The sequence below is a fragment of the Halichoerus grypus genome, chromosome 2 (assembly GCF_964656455.1).
Source record: "Halichoerus grypus chromosome 2, mHalGry1.hap1.1, whole genome shotgun sequence".
Lineage (NCBI taxonomy): Eukaryota > Metazoa > Chordata > Mammalia > Carnivora > Phocidae > Halichoerus > Halichoerus grypus.
In genome coordinates, this window is record NC_135713.1 from 186,775,460 (window position 1) to 186,800,086 (window position 24,627).

The 24,627-nt window shown below is 59.3% G+C and overlaps 1 protein-coding gene across 4 annotated transcripts; it reads left to right on the top strand.

Moving 5' to 3' along the window:
* Positions 1-2,092: 2,092 nt before the first annotated feature.
* MLLT6 (MLLT6, PHD finger containing) lies at positions 2,093-24,155 on the top strand. Of its 4 annotated transcripts, none has more exons than XM_036091652.2 (20): positions 2,093-2,434; positions 3,639-3,718; positions 4,189-4,243; positions 4,476-4,585; positions 5,514-5,617; positions 5,803-5,896; positions 8,186-8,347; positions 9,158-9,256; positions 11,578-11,803; positions 12,321-12,935; positions 13,394-13,581; positions 13,817-13,925; positions 15,114-15,180; positions 15,380-15,525; positions 16,055-16,252; positions 16,359-16,447; positions 17,553-17,902; positions 18,342-18,432; positions 19,378-19,728; positions 20,290-24,155. In XM_036091652.2, exons 1-20 carry the CDS (start codon positions 2,326-2,328, stop codon positions 20,329-20,331), a joined length of 3,285 nt encoding a protein of 1,094 aa, XP_035947545.1. In that variant the 5' UTR covers positions 2,093-2,325; the 3' UTR covers positions 20,332-24,155. The 4 variants fall into 4 exon arrangements, with proteins under 4 accessions (XP_035947545.1, XP_035947548.1, XP_035947547.1 ...); XM_036091655.2 differs by having other exon boundaries at positions 11,578-11,716; XM_036091654.2 differs by having other exon boundaries at positions 8,189-8,347.
* The last annotated feature ends 472 nt before the right edge of the window (positions 24,156-24,627 follow it).

Consider the following 24,627-nt stretch of genomic DNA (forward strand, 5'->3'; position numbering starts at 1 on the left):
CCTGGATGTAGGGACCGATGGGCCTTCGAGTGACCCTCGTCCGGCGAAACCCAAAACTTCGGCCACTTCGGCCGCGGTCGGTCCCAAAACCAAATACTCAAATATTCCGAAACTGGTGCATGGCTAGGGCTGACATTTTTGCGTTTAATTTTCTTGAAGTTTTATTCTTGTCAGGAAAAGTAATTCGTTCGAAACTCCTAAGTGAGACTTCTCGTCTGTTTCTTAACTTTTCGTATGAGCGAAGTTCACAAAGCAGACCAAGATACGGGCACTTGGCAGTCCTCGCAGGGGGCACCGACAATCCTCGGGCTCTCGGCCCCCTCCCCCAGGCACGGAAGCCGCAGAGACAGGCCTCCTCCCCGCCGCGCCCGTTTAGACAGAGCTTCTACGTCCTGGCAGCCCTCCGGGATTCTCTGGTCCCTTGCCGGAGTGAGGGGAGCTGGAGGGCTGCAGTCCAGAGCTCAGCTTCCCCGACCTCCCCAAACGCCAGTGTCGCTGGGATTAGGGAGTAAATCCCTGACGCCAAAGACCAGGTCAAGGACAAGTTCTCCCCCGTCCTCCTCCCCCCCCCCCCCCGGCGGGAATTCATCCCCCCCCCCTTCCCGGATGAAAGGTACTAAATAGACGCGAAGGGAGGGGTGGCGGCGGGTCCCGGCCCCTTGATGTTCCGGTTGAACAGGTGCTGGTGAAAAGGAGGCGGTCCCGGCGGAAGAGTCGGCCAGGGGGGCAGTGCGCCGAAGTGGGGGCAGCCTCCTCCCACCCTCATAGTCCCCTTGCCGGTCTTCCCCTCTCCTCTCCCTCTGCCCCTCCCCCGCAGGAAGCGTTCCCGGGCGCGAGGTCTTTGAAGTGTCGCTGAAGCCCTCAGGGCTGCCTTCTCCCCTCCGCCACCCCACCTCCCGCTGAGGGAGTGTGACCTTTGGTCCCTGAGGGCGTCCGCCCCGCTTTAGGAAGGGGGGGTCAGATTGCGTCCCACTGGCCCACTCCGGTCTCGGGATAAAGCCATCGGGCTGACGCCCCTCACTTCTTCCCAGACCCAATTTCAGGGTCTTTAGTCCTTTGGGGGTGCTGTGTGTGAGTTTATGTTCTGTGTTTGTGTGCGTGCCTAGAGGTCAAGTGTAACTGTGCTGTTTCCGGGCACTTCCGTAATCGTGGGTCTCTAACTGGCGTGGTTCTCTAAGCGTGCCTGCGGGGCCGGACCTGGGGTTTGTGTCTCTCTGAAAGAGTCAGGTGGTGTGGCCGGATGAGGCTGGGGGTGAGTTTGTGTCTGTGGGTGCCTCGGTGTGCCTCTAAGGGGTGCGAGTCCCTGTGCGCGCGCGTCTGAGTCTATAAGCTGGATCAGAAGCTCCCTGAGGGCAGGAATCAATACCTGTTCTGTTCACTGCTCTATCCCAGCGGCTGCACATAGTAAGCATTCAATAAATATTTGTGTAATGAACAAACGTCTGCATGTGAAAGTGTCTACCCTCCAGAGGGGCCTCCGAGGAAAGACCCCACGAGCGGCCACCCAAAGAGCACCCCGCCCCAGACACGGAAGGGCGAGCGGCCCACGTAGCTCCCGTTCGTTCTAGCGCCCCTTCCTCTGATCTCCACCTCGGAGTTTCCTTGGAGTTGAAGAGCAGAGACGAAGCCCTGGGCGGAGGGGCATGGAGAATTGGAGAACCGGGGCCGAGACGGAAGGGCAGGCGGAGCGAGAGCTCAGGAGCAACCACCGAGAGCCACCGAAAGAAAAAGAAAGAGGGAAAATACGCGCGGAGCGAGCGAGCGAAAAGCTCCCTACCAAGCCAGGCTTTGTTCCCTGAACCTAAGACTTTACCCGGCGGCGGGCGGCGGGCGGGCCGGGAGCGAGCGGAGGCGCGCGGCCATGGCTGCCGCGGCGGGGCAGGGGGGCCGGGGGGGCGGCGCGTGAGCGGGCGGCGCGGGGCGGGCGCGGGGCGGGCGCGGGGCGGGCGAGCGCCCGCGATGTGCCACTCGGCGCCTCCCCCGCCGGGCCCGGGCTGTGCGGCGGCCGGGCGGCCCTGGTAGCTGGGCGCGCGGCGCGGAGGGGGCGAGCCCGGCGCGCGGGTCTTATTGTTGGGGGGGGGGGCCCGTCGGGGCATGAGGGCGAGAGCACGGCGGGGGGGGCGGCCAGACAGAGCGAGCGAGGAGGAGGAGGAGGAGGACGCCGAGGAGGAGGAAGGAGGAGGCAAAGAAAAGAAGCGGCGGCGGCGGAGGAGGAGGAGGAGGGAGCGAGGAGGCGCGCGGCCCCCCGCTCCCTCCCTCCCCCCCTGACCCCCGACCCCCGCCGGCCGGCCCCCCGCCCCAGCCCCGGAGGGAGCTCATGGGAGTATGAAGGAGATGGTAGGAGGCTGCTGCGTATGTTCGGACGAGAGGGGCTGGGCCGAGAACCCGCTGGTCTACTGTGATGGGCACGCGTGTAGCGTGGCTGTCCACCAAGGTACGGGGGTGGCCCGCGGGGGGCGGCGGGACCCCGGGGGCGGCGCGCGCGGGGAGCCCCGGGCCGCGCCCTCCGGAGACCTCCCGGGGCCCGGGCGCCCCTCCCCCACCCCACCTGAAGGGAAGGGAGGCGTCGGGGGGCTCCCCCCGCCCGGTCCTGGAGGACCGGGTCAGGCATTGTTTTCTTGCCTATTGTTCCAGTCCCGCGCCCCCCACCCCAAGTTGAGGGAGTTTGGGGACAGACTAGGGGGCAGTGAGTGCACTCTCCGCGCCCCACACCGCCAGTGTCGGGGCTGCTGGGGGAATGTTTACCTGCGAGGTGTCCCCTCCCGCCCGGTTATTTTGGTCCCGGCTCCCGGAGGGAGAGGTCAAGGGGGGGTCATCCCCCCCTCCCGCTTCCGGATACTGGGAGGAGCGGAATTGGGAAGGGAGGAGAAGGGTCCCAGGGGAGAGGGGACTCCTAAAATCCTCCGGGAAGAGCTGCGGATAGGAGAGAGGTTGTGAAGGGGGCCGGGAATTGAGAAGAGGGAGGTTTGGAGTTTCCCCCAACAGCACATGGTTCGGGAGTTAACTCCTTGAGGAGTCTTGCCGAGGGCGCAGGCTGGCATCTCCCGCCTGTCTGGCACAGCCAGCTAACCCCCCCCACTTCCTGGGACAACCCTTAATGCTGTCTCTGTCCGGGCTTCCCGCCGCTCTCCTATTGGTTACCTGCACTGCACCTGCCCTTGGCCTTGACTTTTGACCTGTACCTATTATAATTAGAGGCTTATGATGAGGTCCCTGGACCCCCTACTTCCCCACCTCTTCCCTTACTGGCCCTTTAAGAAATGCCCCCCCCCCCCATAACAACAAAACGTGTTTGACTATCGTAAATGTTGTCCCTCTGGTTTTCTCTATTCCTGATGATGAAGACTGTTCCCAGGCAGGAGTTGAGAAACCGATCCAGAAAGAGCATGGGGTGGCGGTGGGGGTCTTCTAGAAGTTTAAGGTCAAGGACTCAGACTTCTCATCCCTGTTTGGAGTGCTTGGTTGTGTGGTTGAAGGCTGGCCATGTGCCGTTAGGCATTCCTTGTGATCCAGCTGTCTAGTGAGTGACTCCAGACAGGGGAGCAGCCCCACCTCCTTTAGAGTCACCCCCTTCCCCCAGTTACTCTGAGAAAAGCCACTGCCGACAGATTTACTTGGTGATTCTTCCCCACCCCCAGCTTGCTATGGCATCGTGCAGGTGCCAACGGGACCCTGGTTCTGCCGGAAATGTGAATCTCAGGAGCGAGCAGCCAGGGTGGTGAGTTTGAGACTCCCTCCCCGCTTCTGTACACCTGAGCATCTCCTCCCAGTTGAACTAGGGGACTCAGCCTCAGGCTGAGGCTAGGGCGGGACTGTCACACAGGACTTCCTGTTTCCTGCACATCTCTCACCAACCCATCTCTCCCTCAGCTTATCCTTTACTCTGCCCCACCCCCAGCACTGGGCCTTTTATTTTTGTTAGTTGTTTGAACTTTTTATTATGGAAAGTTTCCAACACGTATAGAAGTAGAGGGAATACTATAATGAATTTCACGTCCCCATCGCTCATCTCCGACAATCACCACTCATAGCCAACCCGGTTTCTTCCATACCCCCGCCCATCCCCCATAGACCACTCATTTCATCCTGGGGCCCTGTGAATGTGTTCAGGAAGGGCCCAGCTCAGCAGATCCCCCCCACCCCCTTTTGGAAAGCCCCCCAAAATCCCTGTGCCCCTTGCATTGGCAGAGGTGTGAGCTGTGCCCACACAAAGACGGGGCATTGAAGAGGACTGATAATGGAGGTGAGGGGGGCCCTGAGCCCCAGAGCTCATCGGTCAAGGTCAGCAAGGCCCCCTGAGCGGGGTCTGGGAAGGCAGGAGTGGACTATTTTGGGGTGGCCAGGGTGGGGCTGGAGACTGGGTTTTCCTTCCCTTGCTGGCAATGGAATCTGATGGGAAGGCTGTGGAGGGGGGACCGTGTGCAGCTTGGGGCAGTGAGGGGCCAGGGTCTCAGGCCATCCCCCCACCGCCCCAGGCTGGGCCCACGTGGTGTGCGCCCTCTACATCCCGGAGGTGCAGTTCGCCAACGTGCTCACCATGGAACCCATCGTGCTGCAGTACGTGCCTCACGACCGCTTCAACAAGGTCAGTGGGCCCTGTCCGGCCCCATACCAGCCAGCCGTCCTGGGGTCCCTCAAGCTCTCTCTCCATCCAGTGGAATCTGATTCTGTCCAGCCAAAGGGGGACTCAGGAGGTGGGTAGGCGCCTTCCCCTGCCAGACACCTGCCTGTGCTCTGGAACTCCTGGGGACGAGTAGGCTCCGTGGCAGTAGTAACGCTGGGTCGTGGACCTGAGCAAGCGCGTCACTTATTCATTCACTGAACCCGTTGTACAGAATGCCTACTATGTGCCAGACCTGGGCCGAGGTACCAGGCGCACGGGGTCACTTATCAAAACAGATGTGTTCTCTGCCCCGTGGAACGCACACTTTTGTGTGGGAAGACTAAATATCAATAAACAGGCAAATAAAATAAATGCAGTTTGTGGTCAGTGCTGTGAAGAAAAGAAACAAGGTACAAAAATAAAGACTACCTCATAGGAGGTCTGACGTTAGATAAAGTGGTCAAGGAAAGAGACATGTGGGCTGAGGCCAGCCTTGAGGAGGGTGGGGTTCTGGATCCAGGCATAAGGAACAGCATTAGCAAAGGCCCAGAGGTGCAATAAGCTGACTGTAAGCAAGGCAGACATAGTCCCTGGCCTTACAGGGCTCACCCTCCAAGGACCGCTGTCCAACACAGTAGCTACCAGCTACATGCGGCTACGTAAATTAGTTAAAATGAAATACGATTTAAAGTCCCAGTTCCTCAGTCGCACTAGCCACATTTCGGGCGTTCAGTAGCCTGCGTGCTTTATGGCTACTGTATTGGACAGCGCGGTATGGAAAATTCCCATCGTCACAGAAACTTCAATTGGATAGCACTGGCCTAGGATCCCGCGGAGAGGATAGAGCTGAGAAGGCCGAGGGGTCCCTCGGGTAGAAGGGAGAAGGGGATGACTGTACCGTGTCCTGCAGACGTGCTACATCTGTGAGGAGCAGGGCCGGGAGAGCAAGGCGGCCTCAGGAGCCTGCATGACCTGTAACCGCCACGGATGTCGGCAAGCTTTCCATGTCACCTGGTGAGACCCCTGCCTGTGCCACTCCCCCTCCAGGGTTCTCTGGAGTCCCTGGGCAGCTGGCCCAGCCCCCTCCGAGGCTTGCCACGGCCAGCTGTCTTTTTGGTGGCGATAGCAGTGACGGTGGGAAGAAGGTGGCCGGTCTGGTCTGCGGCCACACGCTTCTCAGGCTACCCTGTTTCGCTTAGCGCCCAAATGGCCGGCCTGCTGTGTGAGGAAGAAGTGCTGGAGGTGGACAACGTCAAGTACTGTGGCTACTGCAAATACCACTTCAGCAAAATGGTGAGTCTTGTCCGCCAGGTGGTGAGTGGGTCAGTCAGTCCTGCTTTAGAGGGTAGGGGTTCCAGGCCAGGCTGGAGCCAGGTGCTGGGAGGATGGAGATGGAGGGAGCCCAGGCCCTGCTGTGAGGAGCTGTGCCACTGGATAAGGAAGGGGTTGAGGTGCAGCCCGTGGGAGGTGAATGAGGGCTGAGCCAGGCGGTCCGTCCCAGAAGACAGCTCAGACCCTGCCTGTCAGAGTCTGGGAGCCTTCAAGGAAGAGGCAGCATTTAAGCGCAAGTAGAAGCAATAAGAGCCAACCTTTGTGGGGGTGACTGTGCTCTGGCCTCTGTGCAAAGCTCTTTACATGTGTCATTCTACGTGGTCCTCCCCGCAACCCTAAGAACTGGGTGTACAGTATTCTCCACGTTACAGATGAGTAAACTAAGACCCACCAAGGTCGTGTAACTTATCCCACAGCTGGTGTGCGGGATTCGGAACACACAGTTTGATCTGAAAGCTCCTTGGGGACCTGCCAAGCAGAGACAGAAAGAAATGAGTCCTAGGTGGTGCCACTGGCATGGGCCGAGTCCTGAGGTGATAAAGAGAACTTGGGGACAGAACAGGGTGCTTGGGGAGAGTGAGGCAGGAGATGACCACAACACTCAGGCAGGGCCAGAGCAGGGCTGGCCTCTGCCCTGGGCTTCCGGGGCCCAAGAAGAGCCTGGAGGAGGGCTTCTATTCCATGGTTGTGGAGAGACCTGCATACTCCAGAAACTCTGGCGGTGTCCTAGAGAGGGAGGCTGCAGCCTGAAATGGGAATTCAGCTTGGACCTTAACCCCCCCACCCCCACCCCGCCCCAGGGCCACAGGCTTCTAAGCGGGAGGGTAACATGATCAGATTTGTTTTTTAGGAAGATTACCCTGGCAGCCACTGTGAGGCTGGATCCCAAGGGCTGAGGCTGGAGGCTGGGAGACAGCTGCGAGAAGGGGGGGCTGGAGGGATAAGGCTGGACTCTAGAACTGTTTCTAGGTAGACAGGCCTACATGTGGGGGTGGCTGAGAAGGAGGATTTGAGGGTGGGACAGAGGACCCAGGCTCTCAGGGCTTGGGCACCTGGGCCTGCTATGAACAGGGGGATGCAGTGGGCTTCTGTAGGGTTGGCCTATGTCCTATTCTGCCCTGGATAGTTCCAGTTTGTGCCTGTCACCCTGGTGTAATTAATAGTGTCCCCTTTTGTTTTCAAAAGTGTCCTGGTTTGGATCATAAATTATATGGTCACCTTGGTTTCAGGGTTTGATGACAACTTAGGACAAGGTAGGGAGCTCCGTGGGGCTAACAGGAGGGGCCACATGGGGATGTTCAGGTGTGGTGGCTGTCGCCCCCCGCCCCCCAGCAGGGTGGTGGTGGCAGCCCCAAGGAGAGAAGGCTGGACTGGAATCCTCAGGTGCCCACCAGGATACGGTGGGGCAAGGTGTGAGGGGGACCGAGAAGGGGAGAGTCTTGTGTTTGGCAAGGTAGGAGCAGTACCCACCACTGGGGAGCAACTGGGTTGGATGGGGCTTGAAATTAGTCCTTGGATTTGGCAACTGAGAGGTAGTGGGTGACCTTAGAGGGGACACCTGCAAGTCTGGGACAGGTGAAGCTGTCAGGCAGGGGGCAGTCCTCAGCTGTAAAGGGAAGGAGGGGGCAGACACTGGCTGGATGGAGAGGCAGAACGAGGATCATTTGGGTTTTTGCTGTTGTGCATGTTTACTTCCCCCTTCTTAAGGGCATCAGGTCCTTTGGGACAGAAGGACCCCCTGTGGGTTTGATGGAGGGGGAGGGCCAGGATCAAGAGAGGAAAGGGCTGATGGCTAGAGCGAAGTACCAGGGGGCATGGGGCGGAGTGCAGGGGAGCAGGGACTGCCCAGGACTGCCCATGCAGCCTCTACCCCAGCGAAAGAGGTGGAACTGGGCTGTGGCTCAGGCTGCCTGAGGTGGGCCAAGAGGCACCATGGAAAGATGTGGGCAGAAAATAAGAGACTCAGGCCCCTGTCCTACCTCCAGTGGTTCCTTGCTAGGGCCAAGATGCCTCTAGCTCTTCTGGGCCTCAGTTGCTGAATCTGTGCATTGGATAAGCCAACTGGGGAAGCTCTAGGATTTAAGACTAGAGAATGCCTTCTGCTGAGCAAAGCAGCATTGAAGACACAAGGTCCTTTTAGTGACAAGCAGGGTGGGAGGGACTGGCCACCCGGGATCGCTTGACTTCCAGGAATCTTGTCCTAACCTAGCGAAAGGAGGGTTTGGCACTTCCTCTCTCTTCTTTCCCCAGAAGACATCCCGGCATACTAGCGGGGGAGGCGGAGGGGCCGGCGGAGGAAGTGGCACAGGGGCAGCTGGCAGTGGCTTTATCAGTGGCCGGAGAAGCCGGTCAGCCTCTCCATCCACCCAGCAGGAGAAGCACCCTTCCCACCATGAAAGGGGCCAGAAGAAGGTAAACGTCTTCTCCCTTTCCTTCTCCTGCCCACACCCACAAACACATAACTTTCTTTCTTTCTTTCTTTCTTTAATATTTTACTTATTTATTTGAGAGAGAGATTGAGAGAGAGCACGAGCGGGGGGGGGGGGGCGGAGAAGCAGCTCATGACCTGAGCCGAAGGCAGACACTCAACCGACTTGAGCCCCCCAGGCGCCCCAACACATAACTCAGGAAACCACCACAAGGTGCCCCTGAGGCCACTAAAGGCCAGCAGGGGACTGAGGCAGTGACACACGAGGGACAGGGCGGGTAAGGTGAGGGCCTGGCTTCCCTGGAGCTCTCTGTGTGGTTGCTCCGCATCCTCCTCGTGACATGACAGTCTCCAAAGCCTTCAACACACAGCCCTGCGCGTTTGCAGACACCTCCACAGTCTAGCCATGGGGCAGCCCACTTGTCTCTGTCCCCTCGTGCTGCACATCCGGGTGTGCCGTGTTCCCATCCCAGCTGCACGCACAGCTCCATGTCCCAGGTGGACACCCTCGCAGGTGCGGGCTCCTGTGTGTGGTACTCTGTGTCCCTGATGTGCTAATGGGACAGGCTATTTTTAGCAAGCAGTCAGGAGGAGGGGGAGGGGCCTTTGGCTCCCAGGGCAACCTGCCTGAGCCATTCTTGTCCAGCCTAAGTCTCCCAGTCTCTCCGTAGGGGGAGATGATGCCCACAAAGCCCATCCCTGAGAGGGGACTATTCCCCCCGTGCACATGGCATGTGTATCCTCAACCAGACTGTCCCCCCACAACCCAGATCTGGTCACTTCTCCCTCCCCAGAGTCGAAAGGACAAAGAACGCCTTAAACAGAAGCACAAGAAGCGGCCTGAGTCACCCCCCAGCATCCTCACCCCGCCTGTGGTCCCCACTGCTGACAAGGTACTCTGCCCACACGCAGGGGAGCAGCCGAGGTAGGGGAGGGAGACAAGTTGCAAGGGGTGGGGGTGAGCCAGGGACTCTGGGCAGCCCCCAGCAGCTTCAGGTTACTGTGCCTCTGTTCCCTACCCCACCCCTCTCCACTCCCCCCTTCTACCCTATGCTCCTCAGCCCCACCAGTCACTGACCAACCAGGAGGGTCGGGGTGGGGTGGGGGGTGCTGCCCTGCCTGCTGGCTGCCAGATGTTTACATCTGCCTCTGTCCAGACAGAGAGCGTCAGCACTGGGCTCTTGTCTGCGGGTTCAGTACTCAGGCTGGTTCTTCACGTTCTGGGGCCTATTTCCCCAGAGATAGGCAGAGAGGACCCCTTCGCTCTTACCCCTCCCCCACGTCAGGACACTGCCCAGAGCCTGTCTCCCAACCAAAATCCCATGGTGGCATGGGCAGGCCCACGGACAGCACCCCGAAACTCCCACTCATCCCACCCTTCCCAGGCTTGGTATGTCGGGCCTGTCTCCAGAAATGGGCAACATCTGGAGGAACAGCCAGCAGGCCCTCCCCGGGGCTACAGAGTCGCTAATCCAAGCCAGAGCACCCCTTCCTTCCCCCCACCCCCCACACCGAAGGAGCACAGGGGCCTGGAGAAACTGCTTCTTCCTGTCCCCGTTACTACCCCACTCACCTCCACCCACCTTAGGAGGTTGGCAGAGCTCTGGGCATCTTAGCAGGAGGCTTGGGTATCGGGTTTCCAGGATGATGTTGTGGCAACTGTCCCAGTAACCCTCTCCCCGCCTGCTTCCCAGGGCTCACCTGGAAAAGCTTGTCATTCATGCCCTCTGACCTTTCCCTGGGGCCTGCAGGGCCAGAGATATGGGAATTCCCAGCGGCCAGGTATTCTCTGGACATGTAGGAGACTTCTGCCCATCCCCCTCCACCCACCCCAGCATTTCAGCTACCCCTCCCCCTTGCCCCTCTCCTCCCTTGCTCTCAGAACCACATCTGGCTCCCTTCAGAACTCCAGCTGTTGAAAAGAACAAAGAGGAAGACAGAGACCAGGGCTCCGCCCAGGGAAGGGCAGCGCAGGGTGGCTATCGTCCCCTGATCCATCCTTCCTCTAGCATTTGTTCCGTTACTGAATACCTGGTCTCCACCAGGAGGAAAAGCACCATCCCTGGCAGTAATACGAAGCCCTAACTCACTCACGCATCACATGCCAGGGTCCCTTCTCGAACAGGAGGATAGAAGGGGTCTGTGGGGATTAGCTCATTTAATCCTCAAAATAATCCAATGAATTAGGTATTTTTATTAACCCAGTCTAATAAATGAAGAAGCCGAGGCATAGAGAGGTTAAGTAATTTACCTTAAAAGCACACAGCTCGTGAGTGGGGGAGCGGAGATTTGAACACAAGCAGTCTGGCTTGAAGGCCCACTGTCGGTCTCTGCGGCATATTCATCACGGCTACCGGCGTCTGCCACTGTTGACCCCACGCTATGTATCTGGCTCTGTGCTCCTCGTGCCAGTTCCAAAGAGACCTCGCTGGCCCTGTCAGGACCCTGAAGCTCAGCAAGGTTGAGAGGCCACACCGCATACCACAGCAGTAGATGGCAGAGCCCACCAGGCCCACAGCCTGCCCTGCCTGACCCCAGAGCCCATGCTGCCCTCCGGGGCGTGCTGGAGGCCTCCGATGTGGGGACTGGATATTCCAGTGCAGTGTGGCAACTGTTGACAAGGCTGATGTGAGGACACGGTGCCCTAGAACTAAGAGGACAGAGTGACCCCGTCCACCCCAGGGATCTAGGTGGCCTCATGGATCGAGGCCTCGTGGACTTCCAGGCATGAGAAGTTTCCCAGGCAGAGTAAGGAGAGGCCGTGCTGGCAGAGGCTTGGCACTACAAGCTCAGGTTGTCTAGGAAGGGCCCAGGGTGGCCAGGGGAGGGGGTGTCCGCCAGGTGGAAGGGCGGTGACTGGCGGGCTCAAGGATGGGGCCTGGGCAGTGCTCCCTCTGCCCTGCGCACGTCACGGCCAGCACAAGTCCAGCCTTCTGGGACCCACTAAGCATTTCTTCAGTGGATGACTGAACCGATGGGCACATCTGGACAGGCTCAGGGACTGTTGTCACTCTCCTTTGCCTCAGGTGAAGGACAGACTCCCCTCTCCTCACACCCACCTCCCCGATCTGGGCTCCCCGCCCACAAGTCCTTCCCGAAGCCAACCTGGACTCTCCCCCTAGCGCCCGGGGCCGTGTGTCCTCCTGTCGCACTGCCAGGTCCAGGTGAGCCCAGGCAGCTGGCCTTGAGCCTTGCCCTCTCCTCCTTCCCTCAGGTCCCCTCCTCAGCTTCGTCCTCCTCCCACCATGAGGCCAGCACTCAGGAGACCTCTGAGAGCAGCAGGGACTCGAAGGGGAAAAAGTCTTCCAGCCATAGCCTGAGTCACAAGGGGAAGAAACTGAGCAGTGGGAAAGGTGTGAGCAGTTTCACCTCCGCCTCCTCCTCCTCCTCCTCCTCCTCCTCCTCTTCCTCCTCCTCTGGGGGGCCCTTCCAGCCTGCAGGTGAGTGTGGGCATCCTGGAGGAAGCTGGGGGCGGGACAGCCTTCGGCCCAGAGCTTCTCTAGCCAGGGCCTCTGCGCACTGCTTTGCGTCTCATTTGCTTCTTAAATTGGTTAAAGATGGGGGCTCCCCACCAAGTGACTCCTCTCCGGACCCTCCCCTCAGCCCCTCCTTCTCAGGCCCCCCACCCCCCCACTGCCGGGACAGTATTCATTATCCCCTGCACTTGGGCCATGAGGTGCCATTTTTAAAGTACCAACACTAATGATATCTTCTGTAATCTCTCCAGCCCAGTGAGGTCAGCTGGGCAGGAGTTCTCTCTCCCCTTTATGGCACGTGGGAAAGCTGCGGTGGGGGTGGGGGTGGGGGACACTCATGCCAAGACATAGAGACAGAGACAGAGCTGGGACAGGAACCCAGGCTTGCCCCGCCCCCCCGCCGGAGCTCTCTCCAGCTAGTGCAGTTGGGTGGGGGGTGGGATCTGGGGCGCAGCTGTAATTCTGTTTTCCCTCTGTGCAGTCTCGTCCCTGCAGAGCTCCCCTGACTTCTCGGCATTCCCCAAGCTGGAGCAGCCAGAGGAGGACAAGTACTCCAAGCCTGCAGCCCCTACCCCCTCAGCCCCCCCCTCTCCCTCAGCCCCCGAGCCCCCCAAAGCTGACCTCTTTGAGCAGAAGGTGGTCTTCTCTGGCTTCGGGCCCATCATGCGCTTCTCCACCACCACCTCCAGCTCGGGCCGGGCCCGGGCCCCGTCCCCTGGAGACTACAAGTCTCCTCACGTCTCGGGGTCCGGGGCCTCAGCAGGCACCCACAAGCGAATGCCCACACTGAGTGCCGCCCCTGCGCCTACGGAGGAGACCCCTGAGACAGGCCTGAAGGAGAAGAAGCACAAAGCTAGCAAGAGGAGCCGACATGGACCAGGTCGTCCCAAGGGCAGTCGCAACAAGGAGGGGGCTGGGGGCGCAGCTGCTCCCTCCCTGCCCAGTGCCCAGCTGGCCGGCTTTACCGCCACTGCCGCCTCGCCCTTCTCCGGAGGTTCCCTGGTCAGCTCTGGCCTGGGCGGTCTGGCCTCCCGCACCTTTGGGCCTTCAGGGAGCCTTCCCAGCCTGAGCCTGGAGTCCCCCCTGCTAGGGGCAGGTTAGTGACCCTTGGGCATCTCAGGGCCCAGCCAGTCTAGTGAGGGAACAGAGGCATAGGCATACAGTCAGAGGGAAATGGGATAGATGCTCCGAAGGACAGAGATAAGGGATGCAAGAGCCAGTCAACTCTAAGACGCTCCCCCGTTCCTGTCTTCTGCCGGCTCGTGGTGGGAGAGATTGGAGTAGACTGCCAGTAGGACTTACCTATTAGAAAAGCCTGGAATCCCCCTGGCCTGGGCAGGGCAGTCTAATAAGCAGGCATGTCAAGCAGCTGTCCCGTAGGCAAGAAGTGACATCTTTGCAGCAAGAGGGTTAGACTGATGTGATACTCCCCAGATCCAGGGGAGTATTATCCCTGGGGAGGGGCTGCCCCAGCCACCTGACTGAGGAGGGGCCTGGGGCCTGGGGGGGAGTGGTGACCCGAAGCTTCCCTCTGTGTCCTTCTTGTGCCTGTAGGCATCTACACCAGTAATAAGGACCCCATCTCCCATGGCGGCAGTGGCGGAATGCTGCGCGCTGTGTGCAGCACCCCCCTCTCCTCCAGCCTGCTGGGGCCCCCAGGGACCTCGGCCCTGCCCCGCCTCAGCCGCTCCCCATTCACCAGCACCCTCCCCTCCTCCTCTGCTTCTATCTCCACCACTCAGGTGAGGCCTTACCCCTGGGCTCCTCCATCCCTGGGCAGGTGGGGGACAGACAGGCTGCCTGGGACACCAGCTCTCCATGGGAGAGACTGAGAGATTGGGCTTGGTCGCCACCAGAATGTCTGCCTCTCTGGTCTTCTCCTCCCCGGCACACCTGATCCCCTCCCCCTCTACACACACAGTTGTGCCCTAGATCCAAGAATAACCACCAGGCTGGACTCTACCTCCTTTCCCTCAGGTGTTTTCTCTGGCTGGCTCTACCTTTAGCCTCCCTTCTACCCACATCTTTGGAACCCCCATGGGTGCCGTTAACCCCCTCCTCACCCAAGCCGAGAGCAGCCACACAGGTATGTGTCTCTGACCCCATTCCCCGTTCTTCCCAAAGACCTGAGGGGCACCCATCACCTGCATGTCACCCCAGACAGATGGGAGGACTTTCCGGCTGCCCCCTCCCTCTGGCCATTGCCCGCCCTGAAAAAAAAAAAAAAAAATTCACACACAACAAACCAGGGTATACTTAAGCACGTTAAAAAAACAAAACAAAACCGTGGAGGGACGGGGACAGGACCGGCAGAATTACTACTGCTCACAGAAGAAAAAGGCTTAATGGTTTGCTCAAAGCAGTTGAAGTGAGAAAGGCGGAGCCAGAGCTCACATTCTGGCCCTGTCTCCAAGCCCAGTTCCCTGCTGGCCTCTTAGTCCTCGGGATGGGACCTTTCGAGTCCACCAGCTGGGCAACCTGCGCTCCGGGTATTTCGGAGTTAAGGGGGAGGATCACAAGCGCCCCTCCCCCTCCCTGGAGAGTCAACCCAGCCCCAGAGAGCTGATTGGTGCAGACACACCACCTGGCCGGTTAGGGGGCGGGGCTCACCTCCCGGCCGCCCGTTCAGGTAAACCTTCTTAAAGGGGCCGAATCCGATTCCAGAATTAATGATCTGACAGCGCAGGGTGACTACCTTTTCCAAAACCCAAATTGGAATTCTGTGGCCCAGCAAAAGGTTTTGCAGTCTAACTTACGAGTTTATGAATATGAGAAGTCGCACAAGACTAATTGTAATAGCTGCAGTTTTTAAGGGCTTGCTGCAGGACAGCTGACACTTCACATTTATTACCTTGTTTTTAATCCTCCTAACAGTCATTTTAGTGAGATTAGTTTCAAGCCCAAGGTCACATAGCAAGTATCAGGTCCAAGTTCAACCGAGGACTGTCTAGACCCTGAATTTCTATAACCCTGAGTCTACCAGGAAAGAAATTGAGAGGTGGTTCTGAAAGAAGCCAGGCAGCGGCCGCCTTTCTGCCTAGAGAAGGGGAAAGAGGACCAGGTCCCATGGGGCTGTGCCTCCCAAGGGGCCAGGTTTCCAAGCCCGGGCTCCCAGCGCCTTACGAGCTAGAACTGCCAGTCTGGGGTTGGGGGAGATCCTGGGGGAAAGGGGTCTGCGGTAAAGTCCCAGATCCCGCACCCACTTCCCAGGCGGGGACCGTGAGGCCGACGGCACCTCTTCCCCGCTGATCCCTGCTCCCCTTCTCCTTCCAAGAGCCAGACCTGGAGGACTGCAGCTTCCGGTGTCGGGGGACCTCCCCCCAGGAGAGTCTGTCTTCCATGTGAGGGAGGGGGCGGCGGCTTGGGGGAGGGGCTGGGAGCGGGGCTGGAGGGACACTAGAGGGAGGAGGGGACGGAGAGACGGGCGCCAGGAGAGGGTGGGGTCCAAGAGGGGACGACTGGAACCCCTGAGGGGGGAGGAGGGAGACAGGAGTGGGGACGTGAGGTAAGCCTGAGTCCGGTTTTCTCTTCCGACCCCAGGTCCCCCATCAGCAGCCTCCCCGCACTCTTTGACCAGACAGCGTCTGCACCCTGCGGGGGTGGCCAGTTAGACCCCGCGGCCCCCGGGACGACTAACATGGAGCAGCTGTTGGAGAAGCAGGGCGACGGCGAGGCCGGTGTCAACAGTGAGGAGGGGTGGGGCCGGGCTGGGAGACCTGCCCTGGGACGCCCAGACTCGGTCACCTTTCTCGCCGAGGTCCCCAAACTTCTTTAAAGTTCCGCCCCTTGGCCCCGCCCCAGCCTTAACTCTTGGCTACCCCGAGCCTTACCTCTAACCTTTGCTAGGCCCGGCTGCTGGACCCTCCACCTGTGCACCAAGCCTTCGGCCTCCGCGGCCTCCTGGCCCTTACGTTACTAGGCTCCCAACTTCCAACTTCCACCCGCCTCTAACGCTCCCAGTCAGGGCCTCGACCCCCAGCCTCAGGCCCCGCCCCTAGTCCTCACACCTCTGGCTCCCCCCGGGTCCCGCCTCTCCGAGCTCACCTGAGTCTCTTGCTATTGCCAGCGGGCGCCTTCTCCTTCGGGTCTGAGTCTGAATTCCTCCGCCAGGCCCCGCCCTCCAAGCCCCGCCTCCGGCTCTCTCGCCCCGCCCCCCGCCCTCGCCCCGCCTCTCCAGGCCTGCAGGGCTCAGGCGCTCTCACCCTCTCTCTGCAGTCGTGGAGATGCTGAAGGCACTGCACGCGCTGCAGAAGGAAAACCAGCGGCTTCAGGAACAGATCCTGAGCCTGACGGCCAAGAAGGAGCGGCTGCAGATTCTCAATGTGCAGCTTTCTGTGCCCTTCCCCGCCCTGCCTGCCTCCCTGCCTGCTGCCAACGGCCCAGTCCCTGGGCCCTATGGCCTGCCTCCCCAAGGTAAGGGGATTCCCACCGAGTCCGGGAGTGGGAGCCTCTGCCGGGCAGTGGGACGATCCGGCCCCGACTCCAGCCCTTGACCTCCTTCCCTGATCCCCTCCTTCAGCTGGCAGCAGCGATTCCTTAAGCACCAGCAAGAGCCCCCCGGGGAAGAACAGTCTTGGCCTGGACAACTCTCTGTCCACGTCTTCCGAGGTGGGCGCTGCAGGGGGGAGGCGGGGGGGGGGCAGGAGGGGAAGCACCAGGGCCTTCGGGTCTCGTCTCCACCCTGCAGCTATTGGAGGCTGGGCAGTGAAGTGATTGGCTGAGCAATTGGTTGACTGATCCATTCCTTCCTTCATTAAATAATAATTATAGGTGCTTACTTAATGCCAGGCCCTGGTCAAGCAATCAATGAGCAAAACGGTCACAGCCCTGCTCCTGAAGATAGACTAGTGATCCAAGAAAATAGTCATTACAAACCAGGAAAAGTGCGAAAATGGAAATATCTTAAGGGCTGTGAGGCAGAATCGGGGTGGGATTCTTCTGGAGTTAGGAGGTGGTTAGGGAAGGCCTCTTTGAGAAGTATTTGGGAAAGGTTTATTACGGCAACTGGCACCCAGTAATCCCCTTGTGATCGGCGGTGTTGGGGGGAGCAGTCTATCCTTAGGTTGTGGTCACTGTTGAAATCAAACAAACGGGGTGGTGTATACCTGAGCAACAATAATCATAGCACTAACGAGTATTGATTGCACACTTGCTCTCTGAAATCATGTCCTGTGCTGAGACTTTCAAAGCATTGGTTTGTTTAGTCTTCCAATAACCTTATGGAACAGTACTACTATTCCCCCCATGTTATGAGTGAGGAAACTAAGACAGAGAAGCCAGTGAACTGTGGACACAGAATTTGAACCTGAGTCTTTCCCCTCCAGCTGCTGTTCTCTTGCCTGCAGAGTTACTTAGCCTGCTTAAGAATCAATGGCTTCACCCATATATGGGAATAAGGAGATAGTTCGGGGCAAGCAGTGAACCCTGGGTCTAGTTCACTAGATGGCCACCACCACCGTCCCTGTTCATGATTAACAAGGAGTGCGAGGGGTGCTGGGCCCCCAGGAAATGATCTGTAAACGCGATTTGTGAAGACTATTTGGATCCTTAGCTTTTATCCCTGGGTCTTGCTTCTTCGTCCTGGGTGGCTCTGCCTGGGTGCGGTGGGGGTGGCTGTGCTCTGTGAGAATGCTGGTGGGTGCTGGGCCGGGGGCCAGAAAGGTCACGCTGGCCCCCCGCCCCTCTGACCCCTCCCTTCCCCCTCCCTCCCCAGGACCCACACTCAGGCTGCCCCAGCCGCAGCAGCTCGTCGCTGTCCTTCCACAGCACGCCCCCACCGCTGCCCCTGCTCCAGCAGAGCCCCGCTACCCTGCCCCTGGCCCTGCCCGGGGCCCCTGCCCCGCTCCCGCCCCAGCCACAGAACGGGCTGGGCCGGGCACAGGGGGCAGCAGGGCTGGGGGCCATGCCCATGGCTGAGGGGCTGTTGGGAGGGCTGGCGGGCAGCGGGGCCCTGCCCCTCAATGGGCTCCTGGGGGGGTTGAATGGGGCTGCCGCCCCCAACCCTGCGGGCTTGAGCCAGGCTGGCGGGGCCCCCACGCTGCAGCTGCCAGGTTGTCTTAACAGGTGAGGGAGAGCTCAGGCTGGGGAAGGGAACGGGGAGGCTGGCTCTGGGAGGGACTCCCCCCAACACCCACAGCCCCCCCAAAAGGAAGAATGTTCTTCAGTCTTACAGGGCATAGAATCTAGTCACCTCTTGGCCCCAGGTACTCCCGAGATGTTAGATGTGGGTGCCCTCTGGATGTGCTCTCCAGGGACGAAAGCATCGGTTTCTGTCTTGCACCCCCAGGCTTCCTTTCCCTTCCGGGAAAGTTCTTCCATCGAACTTGGCTCCCTCCCAGTGGTCTCTGAGCTTGCTCTGTTTCTCTGTAGTCCTCCTCTAAAACCGCACATCCCTGCCTTTCTGCACCTGGGCCTGAGGGAGTCTGGGAGCTTGGAGGGGCCGGGGTGGGGGAGGAGCGTCTCCCTGCCCCTTCCCACGGCCTGTGTTTGTCTCCTGCCTCAGCCTATCGGAGCAGCAGAGGCATGTCCTGCAGCAGCAAGAGCAGCAACTGCAGCAGCTCCAGCAGCTCCTGGCCTCCCCGCAGCTGAGCCCGGTAATGCGCTCCCTTCGCACACGGCTGCGGCCTGCAGCTCCGTGGGGAGGGCCCGTGTCGGGGGCTGGGCAGGCACGGCGCGGAGCGGGGGTCGCCCCAGGCTGGACCCCTGCGGGCTAGAGGGGATAAGGTTGCTCTCAGGCTCTGGGCGTTGCGGAAGGGGTGCTCACACCCTAGAGGGTGGTGAGCCCCCAGTTCCTGAGCATTTCCAATCCCAGCCCCAAGGATCTTCAAGGGGAGCTGCAGGGTCTGTGGCTGAGCAGGTGGGCACCCTCTCAACCAGAGCAGCCCCTTTTGGGTTCGGCGAAGGTTTCCTTTGGAGAAAAGGAGTTCTGCCTTTTAAAAAGGAGGGAATTGAAAAAACAGAAAACATAATCATTTTCCTAGAAAGAAACACAAGAAATCCAATTCAGCTGGTTACCTATAGTGGCCAGATGGGAACAGGGGTAGGAGCAGGATTTCTTAAGGTAAACGTTGATATTGTTTGGTGTTTGGAACACGACAACGCCTTGCCTGTTCAGAGCAAAAATAAATAAATCTTAAAAGAAACAAAACAAAACAAAAAGAGGGGGAGTTGAATACTATTGACCTAGCCTAGTTGTTTCTCAACTTGGGGTCATACCACCCCTGGGGGCATTTGTGGTTGTCATAGCGACTGAGGAACTGATGCAGCGAGGGGGTGGGGCCAGGGCTGCCAGACATCCTCCAGCTCTCGGCCAGGGATGCCCCGGGGAGGGGTGCCCCGGGTCGACAGTCAGGGCCCCAACCGCTTTCTTATCCAGATGGGGAGACTGAGGCCCCGAGTGGGGAGTTCGAGACAGGACCTTGACCGTCCCCCAGGTCTCCTTCCTCATGGCTCCAGTGAGATGGGATGGGGCCCCGGGCCAAGCAGGGCAAGCTGGCTCCGGGGACCACTGGCCCCTGAGCCGTCTGGCCCCCTTGCAGGAACACCAGACTGTCGTCTACCAGATGATCCAGCAGATCCAGCAGAAGCGGGAGCTGCAGCGGCTGCAGATGGCCGGGGGCTCCCAGCTGCCCATGGCCAGCCTGCTGGCAGGAAGCTCCACCCCGCTGCTGTCCGCGGGCACCCCTGGCCTGCTGCCCGCCGCGTCCGCCCCCGCCCTGCTGCCTGCCGGGGCCCTGGTGGCTCCCTCACTCGGCAACAACCCGAGTCTCATGGCCGCGGCGGCGGCGGCCGCAGCAGTGGCAGCGGCAGGCGGCCCTCCAGTCCTCACGGCCCAGACCAACCCCTTCCTCAGCCTGGCGGGGGCGGACGGCAGTGGCCCCAAAGGAGGGGTGAGTAGAGGGCCCCCGGGCCGGCCTGGCCGCCCTCACCTTCTCCGGGATGGGCAGAGGTGGAGCATGAGAAGGAGGACGGAAGCCACCCCTAGGTCAGCCAGGCGCCCCGCTCCAGGCCCCAGGGCCTCTGCTGGCTCCGCCAGGGGCGGACTCCGAGCGTGGGCTTATAGCAAAAGGACCAGTTAGAAAATGGCTTTCCTCCGGGGAGACCAATTAGAAAAGTCCGTTTCTTCTCTGAGTGGACCAGTTAGAAAAAGAGGATGCTCTGGGTGGGCCCTTTGGAGAAAGGCCCTCCCTCCTTCCTCTGAGGGCATATTGTCAGAGCCCAGGGTGCTGGCCTTGCTTAGCTGGGTGCCCTTGTGCAGGGCACCTTGCCCTCCCCTCCCCCCAACACACACACACAAACACTCGCCTTAGCCCAGGAGCCCAGGGCAGGGGCTTCAGCCGGGCTCCCTCCCTGTGTCCTACAGCAGTGGCCCTAGCCCAGGCACCTGTTCTCAGCCGGGTGGTAGAACCAGACACCTCCTAAACCCCCAGCCTCCCTTCCTCTCTTTCCAGACCGCTGACAAAGGAACCTCAGCCAACCAGGAAAAAGGCTAAATCCACCCAGCCCCTCCTGACCCCCAAATGGAGGGGGCAGATCTTGGCCTGAGGGGTCCTACCTAGCCTGGAGCAGGCACCTGCACCCAGACACTGGAGAGCCCCAGCCCAGATCGTGTGCTGAGGCCCAGGGAGTGTGGGTGCTCCTGGTGCCGAGGACTGAGCCGGAGAGGGATGCCCCTTCCATTGGCCCCTCTCCCTCCGCACTGACCCCTTTGTGAGGGGCTCAGAGGGAGGACAGGCTTCAAGCCCACCTAGGAGCCCCGACTCTCAGCAATGTTTTGAGGTCCTCCAAGAGCCACGTGGGCCATGGCATAAGTGGGGGGTTGGTTGGACCCCCCACATAAAATGGATCAGCACTTGAGTGGGGAGAGGTGGGGGGACAGGCCCTGGGCCTGCCCGTGCGCGGAAATCTCTTACGAAAGAAGGGGTGGCCCTGCTTTACCTGCAGTTTCTTCCCAACTTGGGCAGATGGCAGAAGAGATCCCTTGGACTGTGTCTCCCCGGTCCCCTGCCCCTGCCCCCTAATGAGGGTTACAAGCTGAGCTTGTAAAAGCCCACAGATGAGGGAGCTGAGGAAGGGGCAGGACGGCACCAAACTAAGCCCACGCCTCCCCACCTCTCGGGAGCCCCCCCTCCCCCCCGTGACGGTGATGGGATGGGGGAGGGCAGGGGGGGCGAGGCCCAACCCTCTTGGTGCCCTGCCCCTTGTTTGCACTATTGGATTTAGGAGTGCGGAGGGTGGGAAGATGGAGCTGCCTGACTCAGAGAGCGTGTGTGCCTGTGTGCGTGTGCGTCTATGTGTGTGTGTGTGTGTCTGTCTGTCTGTCTGTCTGACTCCCCCTGGACCTGGGGCAGCCGAGGGCAGGGATAGGAGCAGTGCTCAGATGAGGCAGCAGCAGAAGAGGGCTCCCAGCTTTTGTTTGCACCCTCCCCACCTCACCAACTTTGGTCCCTTTCTGGGGCGTGAATGGTTAACAAAAACCAGAACAGTACTCCAATATTGGAGAGTAACTGGGGGCTGGGGGCTTTGAATCAGGGTAATGTCCTGCCTTCCCTCCCCCAGGCCCCCACATGGTCTCACTGCCCCCTCGGAGCTCCCCTTCCCCCACTGACAGTTGGTCCTGCTTCCCTGGCCCAGGGGGAGCCCCAGGGATCTGGGGGATGGGGCAAAGAGGGGGAGTAAAGTGCCACTTCCTTTGGTGAAAACCTCCCAGAATTAGCCAGCTTGCTTCCCCCCCCCCCCGCACCCCACCCCCACCAACCAGGGGAGCCTTCAGCTCAAGCTGACCTGACAACTGTCCCTTCACCCACCAGCTATTTCCCCGGGGTGTAGGGGGGCAATTCTCACCTTAAAGAGCCCCCACCTGCCCAGAGCCTTTGGTGGCAAAGGCTGCGGGGCCGGGAGGGCAGCCGGGAGCGGGGCGAGGGTGAAGCCTGTGTCTGTTTCAGTTGCACTGGGGTTGGAGCCGGGGGAAGGCGTTTCCAGCTTTCCCTGATGCTCGCGTCTCGTCAGTCTTTGCATGTGTGGATTTTTTGTGTGTGTTTCTGTTTGGGTTTTTGTTATTGTTGGTTTTTTTTTAAATAAAGAAAAGAAGATGTGTATATTTTTGGCAACGACAGAAACGTAGTGCAGATATATTTTTGCCTGTGCTGCTCAACTGGTTTTTTTCTGATACTGAAAATAATATTAATATTCCTGTTGATAAGACTTTGTAAGATGTTAGGGAGCCGATAAAGGAAGGGGTGGGTGGGAATCCTTCAGAGGCAATTTCTTAGGCACTTGCAAGGGCTTGGGGGTGGGGGGAAGGCAGTTGTGATGACCTCAGAAATACTCACTTTTTATTAATGCTAAATATCAATTAGAAAGAAACGATAGGATTCAGCGTTTTATTCATCTTCATCTATTAAGCTCTCTAATTCCCTGCCCCCAAACCACTGAAAAGAAGAATAACCTTTAGAGGTTCTTAGAAGAGTTGCTCATTCACACTCACACCCTTGCCCAAGGCCAGCCCACTAAGAGCCTAAGTCAACTTCTGTTCTGGATGCTGAGGGAAGCCAATCCTCTCTGAGGCCGCTGTGGCAGAGAGGGAGAGGTCCCTAGGATTTAGTGCACTGGAACCAAGACCTCCCCGCTCCCTCCCAGCACCCATGAGCCTGGGCTTCTCATCTCCAAGAGCCTATGTTTTTCCAGCTTTCCCCAGGCTGGGGTGCAGCCGTAGGTAGGTTAGGTTGGAAGAAGGGACCCAGGCTGAGTATGGATTGCTGCTGTCCCTCAATTTGGGGCAGGGGGGGCAGGAGAGAGGTCGTGCATTTCCTTCTTCAGAGGGAGCTTTATAATAGGAAAGTTCTGGAGATCTTCAGGATCCCAGTGCAGGGGGAATGGCTTTAGTGACCTCACCCTCCTTTTCCAGCCTCTGTCCCTTTTTCCAGGACGAATTTGGATGGGGAGTGGGAAAAGACACAGATTTGTAGATCTCTCTGCCTAGCAGAGAGAAAGGATTTGGTTTGCAGGGCGGAAATGGAGTGTGAAAATGCATGAGAGGTGCTTCGTGTGTGATCACGCTCAGCGTGGAGGTGTGAGGGGGTGTGCATGCTGAACCCCTGTCCGGCTTTGAGGTCACGACTGGTGCATGAGTGTCAGAGTTGGAAGGGACCTATCTTTAGGGGTGGTTGGAGCCAGTTCCTTGCTTCACAGGTGATAGCTCCAAGCCAAGGAGGGGCAGGGGCTTGGGGCAGAGCCAGGACCAGCCCTCAGGACCCTGGCCTCCTGGTCCTGGGCTCTCTCGCCCCCCACTGCACCACCTCCATGTGGCTGGCTGTCTGTCCCTGTGTGTGTGAGTGCTGGGCTGGGCCCCGGGGTGGGAGGGTATCTATGTAGCACTGATTGTCTTAGCTCAGAGCTGATGGATCCTCTCCATAGACAATGACACTTTAAAGATTGCTTTTTTTTTTTTTTTTTTTTAAGTTTTTCCTATTTGTGTATGTCTTTCCCCTCAGGCTTCTGGGTCTACCGCTGTCTCCTGGTGCCCTAACCTTGAGGCTGAGAGCGCCCCACCCATTCCTGTACTGAGTTCTAGGGAAGGGCCTAGACAAGTGAGGGGAGCCAGAGCCAGGGGCCAGCTCTGAGAAAGGGGGACCTCACGTTTCCCTTTCCCCGAACTGGAAATGCAGACAACTGTTCAAAGGCACGGGCTCCCCTTGCCAACCTCCAGCATCTTCCTTGGTGTGTGGTGGGCCCAAGTTAGGAGTAGGCGGCTTGCTCCCAATTCTTATCTCAATGGGGAGAGGTGCCCAGATGGATTAAGGTCACTTCAGTGGGGAATCTGGAGGAAGTGGGGCACAACACCCTGGCTCCTTCCAGTCACATCAATCCGGATTCAAAGTGTGTCCAGCTCCCGACCACTTTGACTTGATCTACTGAAAAGTTGGGGACTGGGGGGTGCCTTCATTGCCCTTTGTTCACTTCCTCCAGCCCAACTTGGGACTCAGGTGGCAGGACTGGAGACCCAAACCCTGACTCCCAGCCCCATTTTCCCCCTATCCATCCCAGCCTGTCTCAATGTAGCAGAACCTTCCTAGGGGAGCAGGGAGGGGAAGCCAGAGTTGCAAACCCAGGGGCTCCTTTTACATTCTTTCTAGAACCTCCTTTATAGCCTCAGCCCAAAAGGCAATGCCCCCCTCCTCTCACTTCCAAGCCTGGAATTGTGCATAACCCGGATCTTGTATCTTTGTATAACGGATGTTATTTGTACGAAGGGCAGTTCATAAACAGCACTTGTTCTTTTAATAAAAGAATGTTTTACAAAAAAAAAAAATCCAAAGACCCCTGCTTTGTCTGGCTTTACTGAAGGGAAAGGGAGGGGAGTGCCAACGGTGGGAGCCTTGGGAGGGGGTGGGGGGAGGGGTGGTCTGTTATTAAGCACTTAGAATCGTAGTTCACAGACCAGCACGCGCAGGACACCCAGGTTCCTGCTGGCAACTCAGCTACCTGCGCCCACCCACAAGGCGGTAATGCGTAGCCCGGGCCGGGCGGGAATCTGTGGCAAAAGCAAGCTCCCTGGGCCCTGAGCGGGAGCCGCGCCGCACTCCTGGAGACGCGGCCTTAGCCTCCGCCTGAGCCGCCGGCTCCCGGGAGGTCCCCGCCCACACCGGGAGGCGCGGGCCGCGAGCGCCGAGGCGATGCTCCCGGAGCGGGCGCCCCCTCCGCACCCCTCCCCCGGGGGGGCCCGAGGCGGCTGCGGGGGGCGGGGGCCGGCCGGGCTTCCGGCGGCGGCGCGGGGAGGGGGGGGCACC

Excerpts from the sequence above, each read along its gene's own strand:
- MLLT6 (XM_036091652.2), top strand. The coding sequence starts at position 2,326 with ATGAAGGAGATGGTAGGAGGCTGCTGCGTATGTTCGGACGAGAGGGGC. Across the intron at positions 5,618-5,802 it reads CAAGCTTTCCATGTCACCTG|CGCCCAAATGGCCGGCCTGC; the intron begins GTGAGACCCCTG and ends TGTTTCGCTTAG. Across the intron at positions 5,897-8,185 it reads AATACCACTTCAGCAAAATG|AAGACATCCCGGCATACTAG; the intron begins GTGAGTCTTGTC and ends TTCTTTCCCCAG.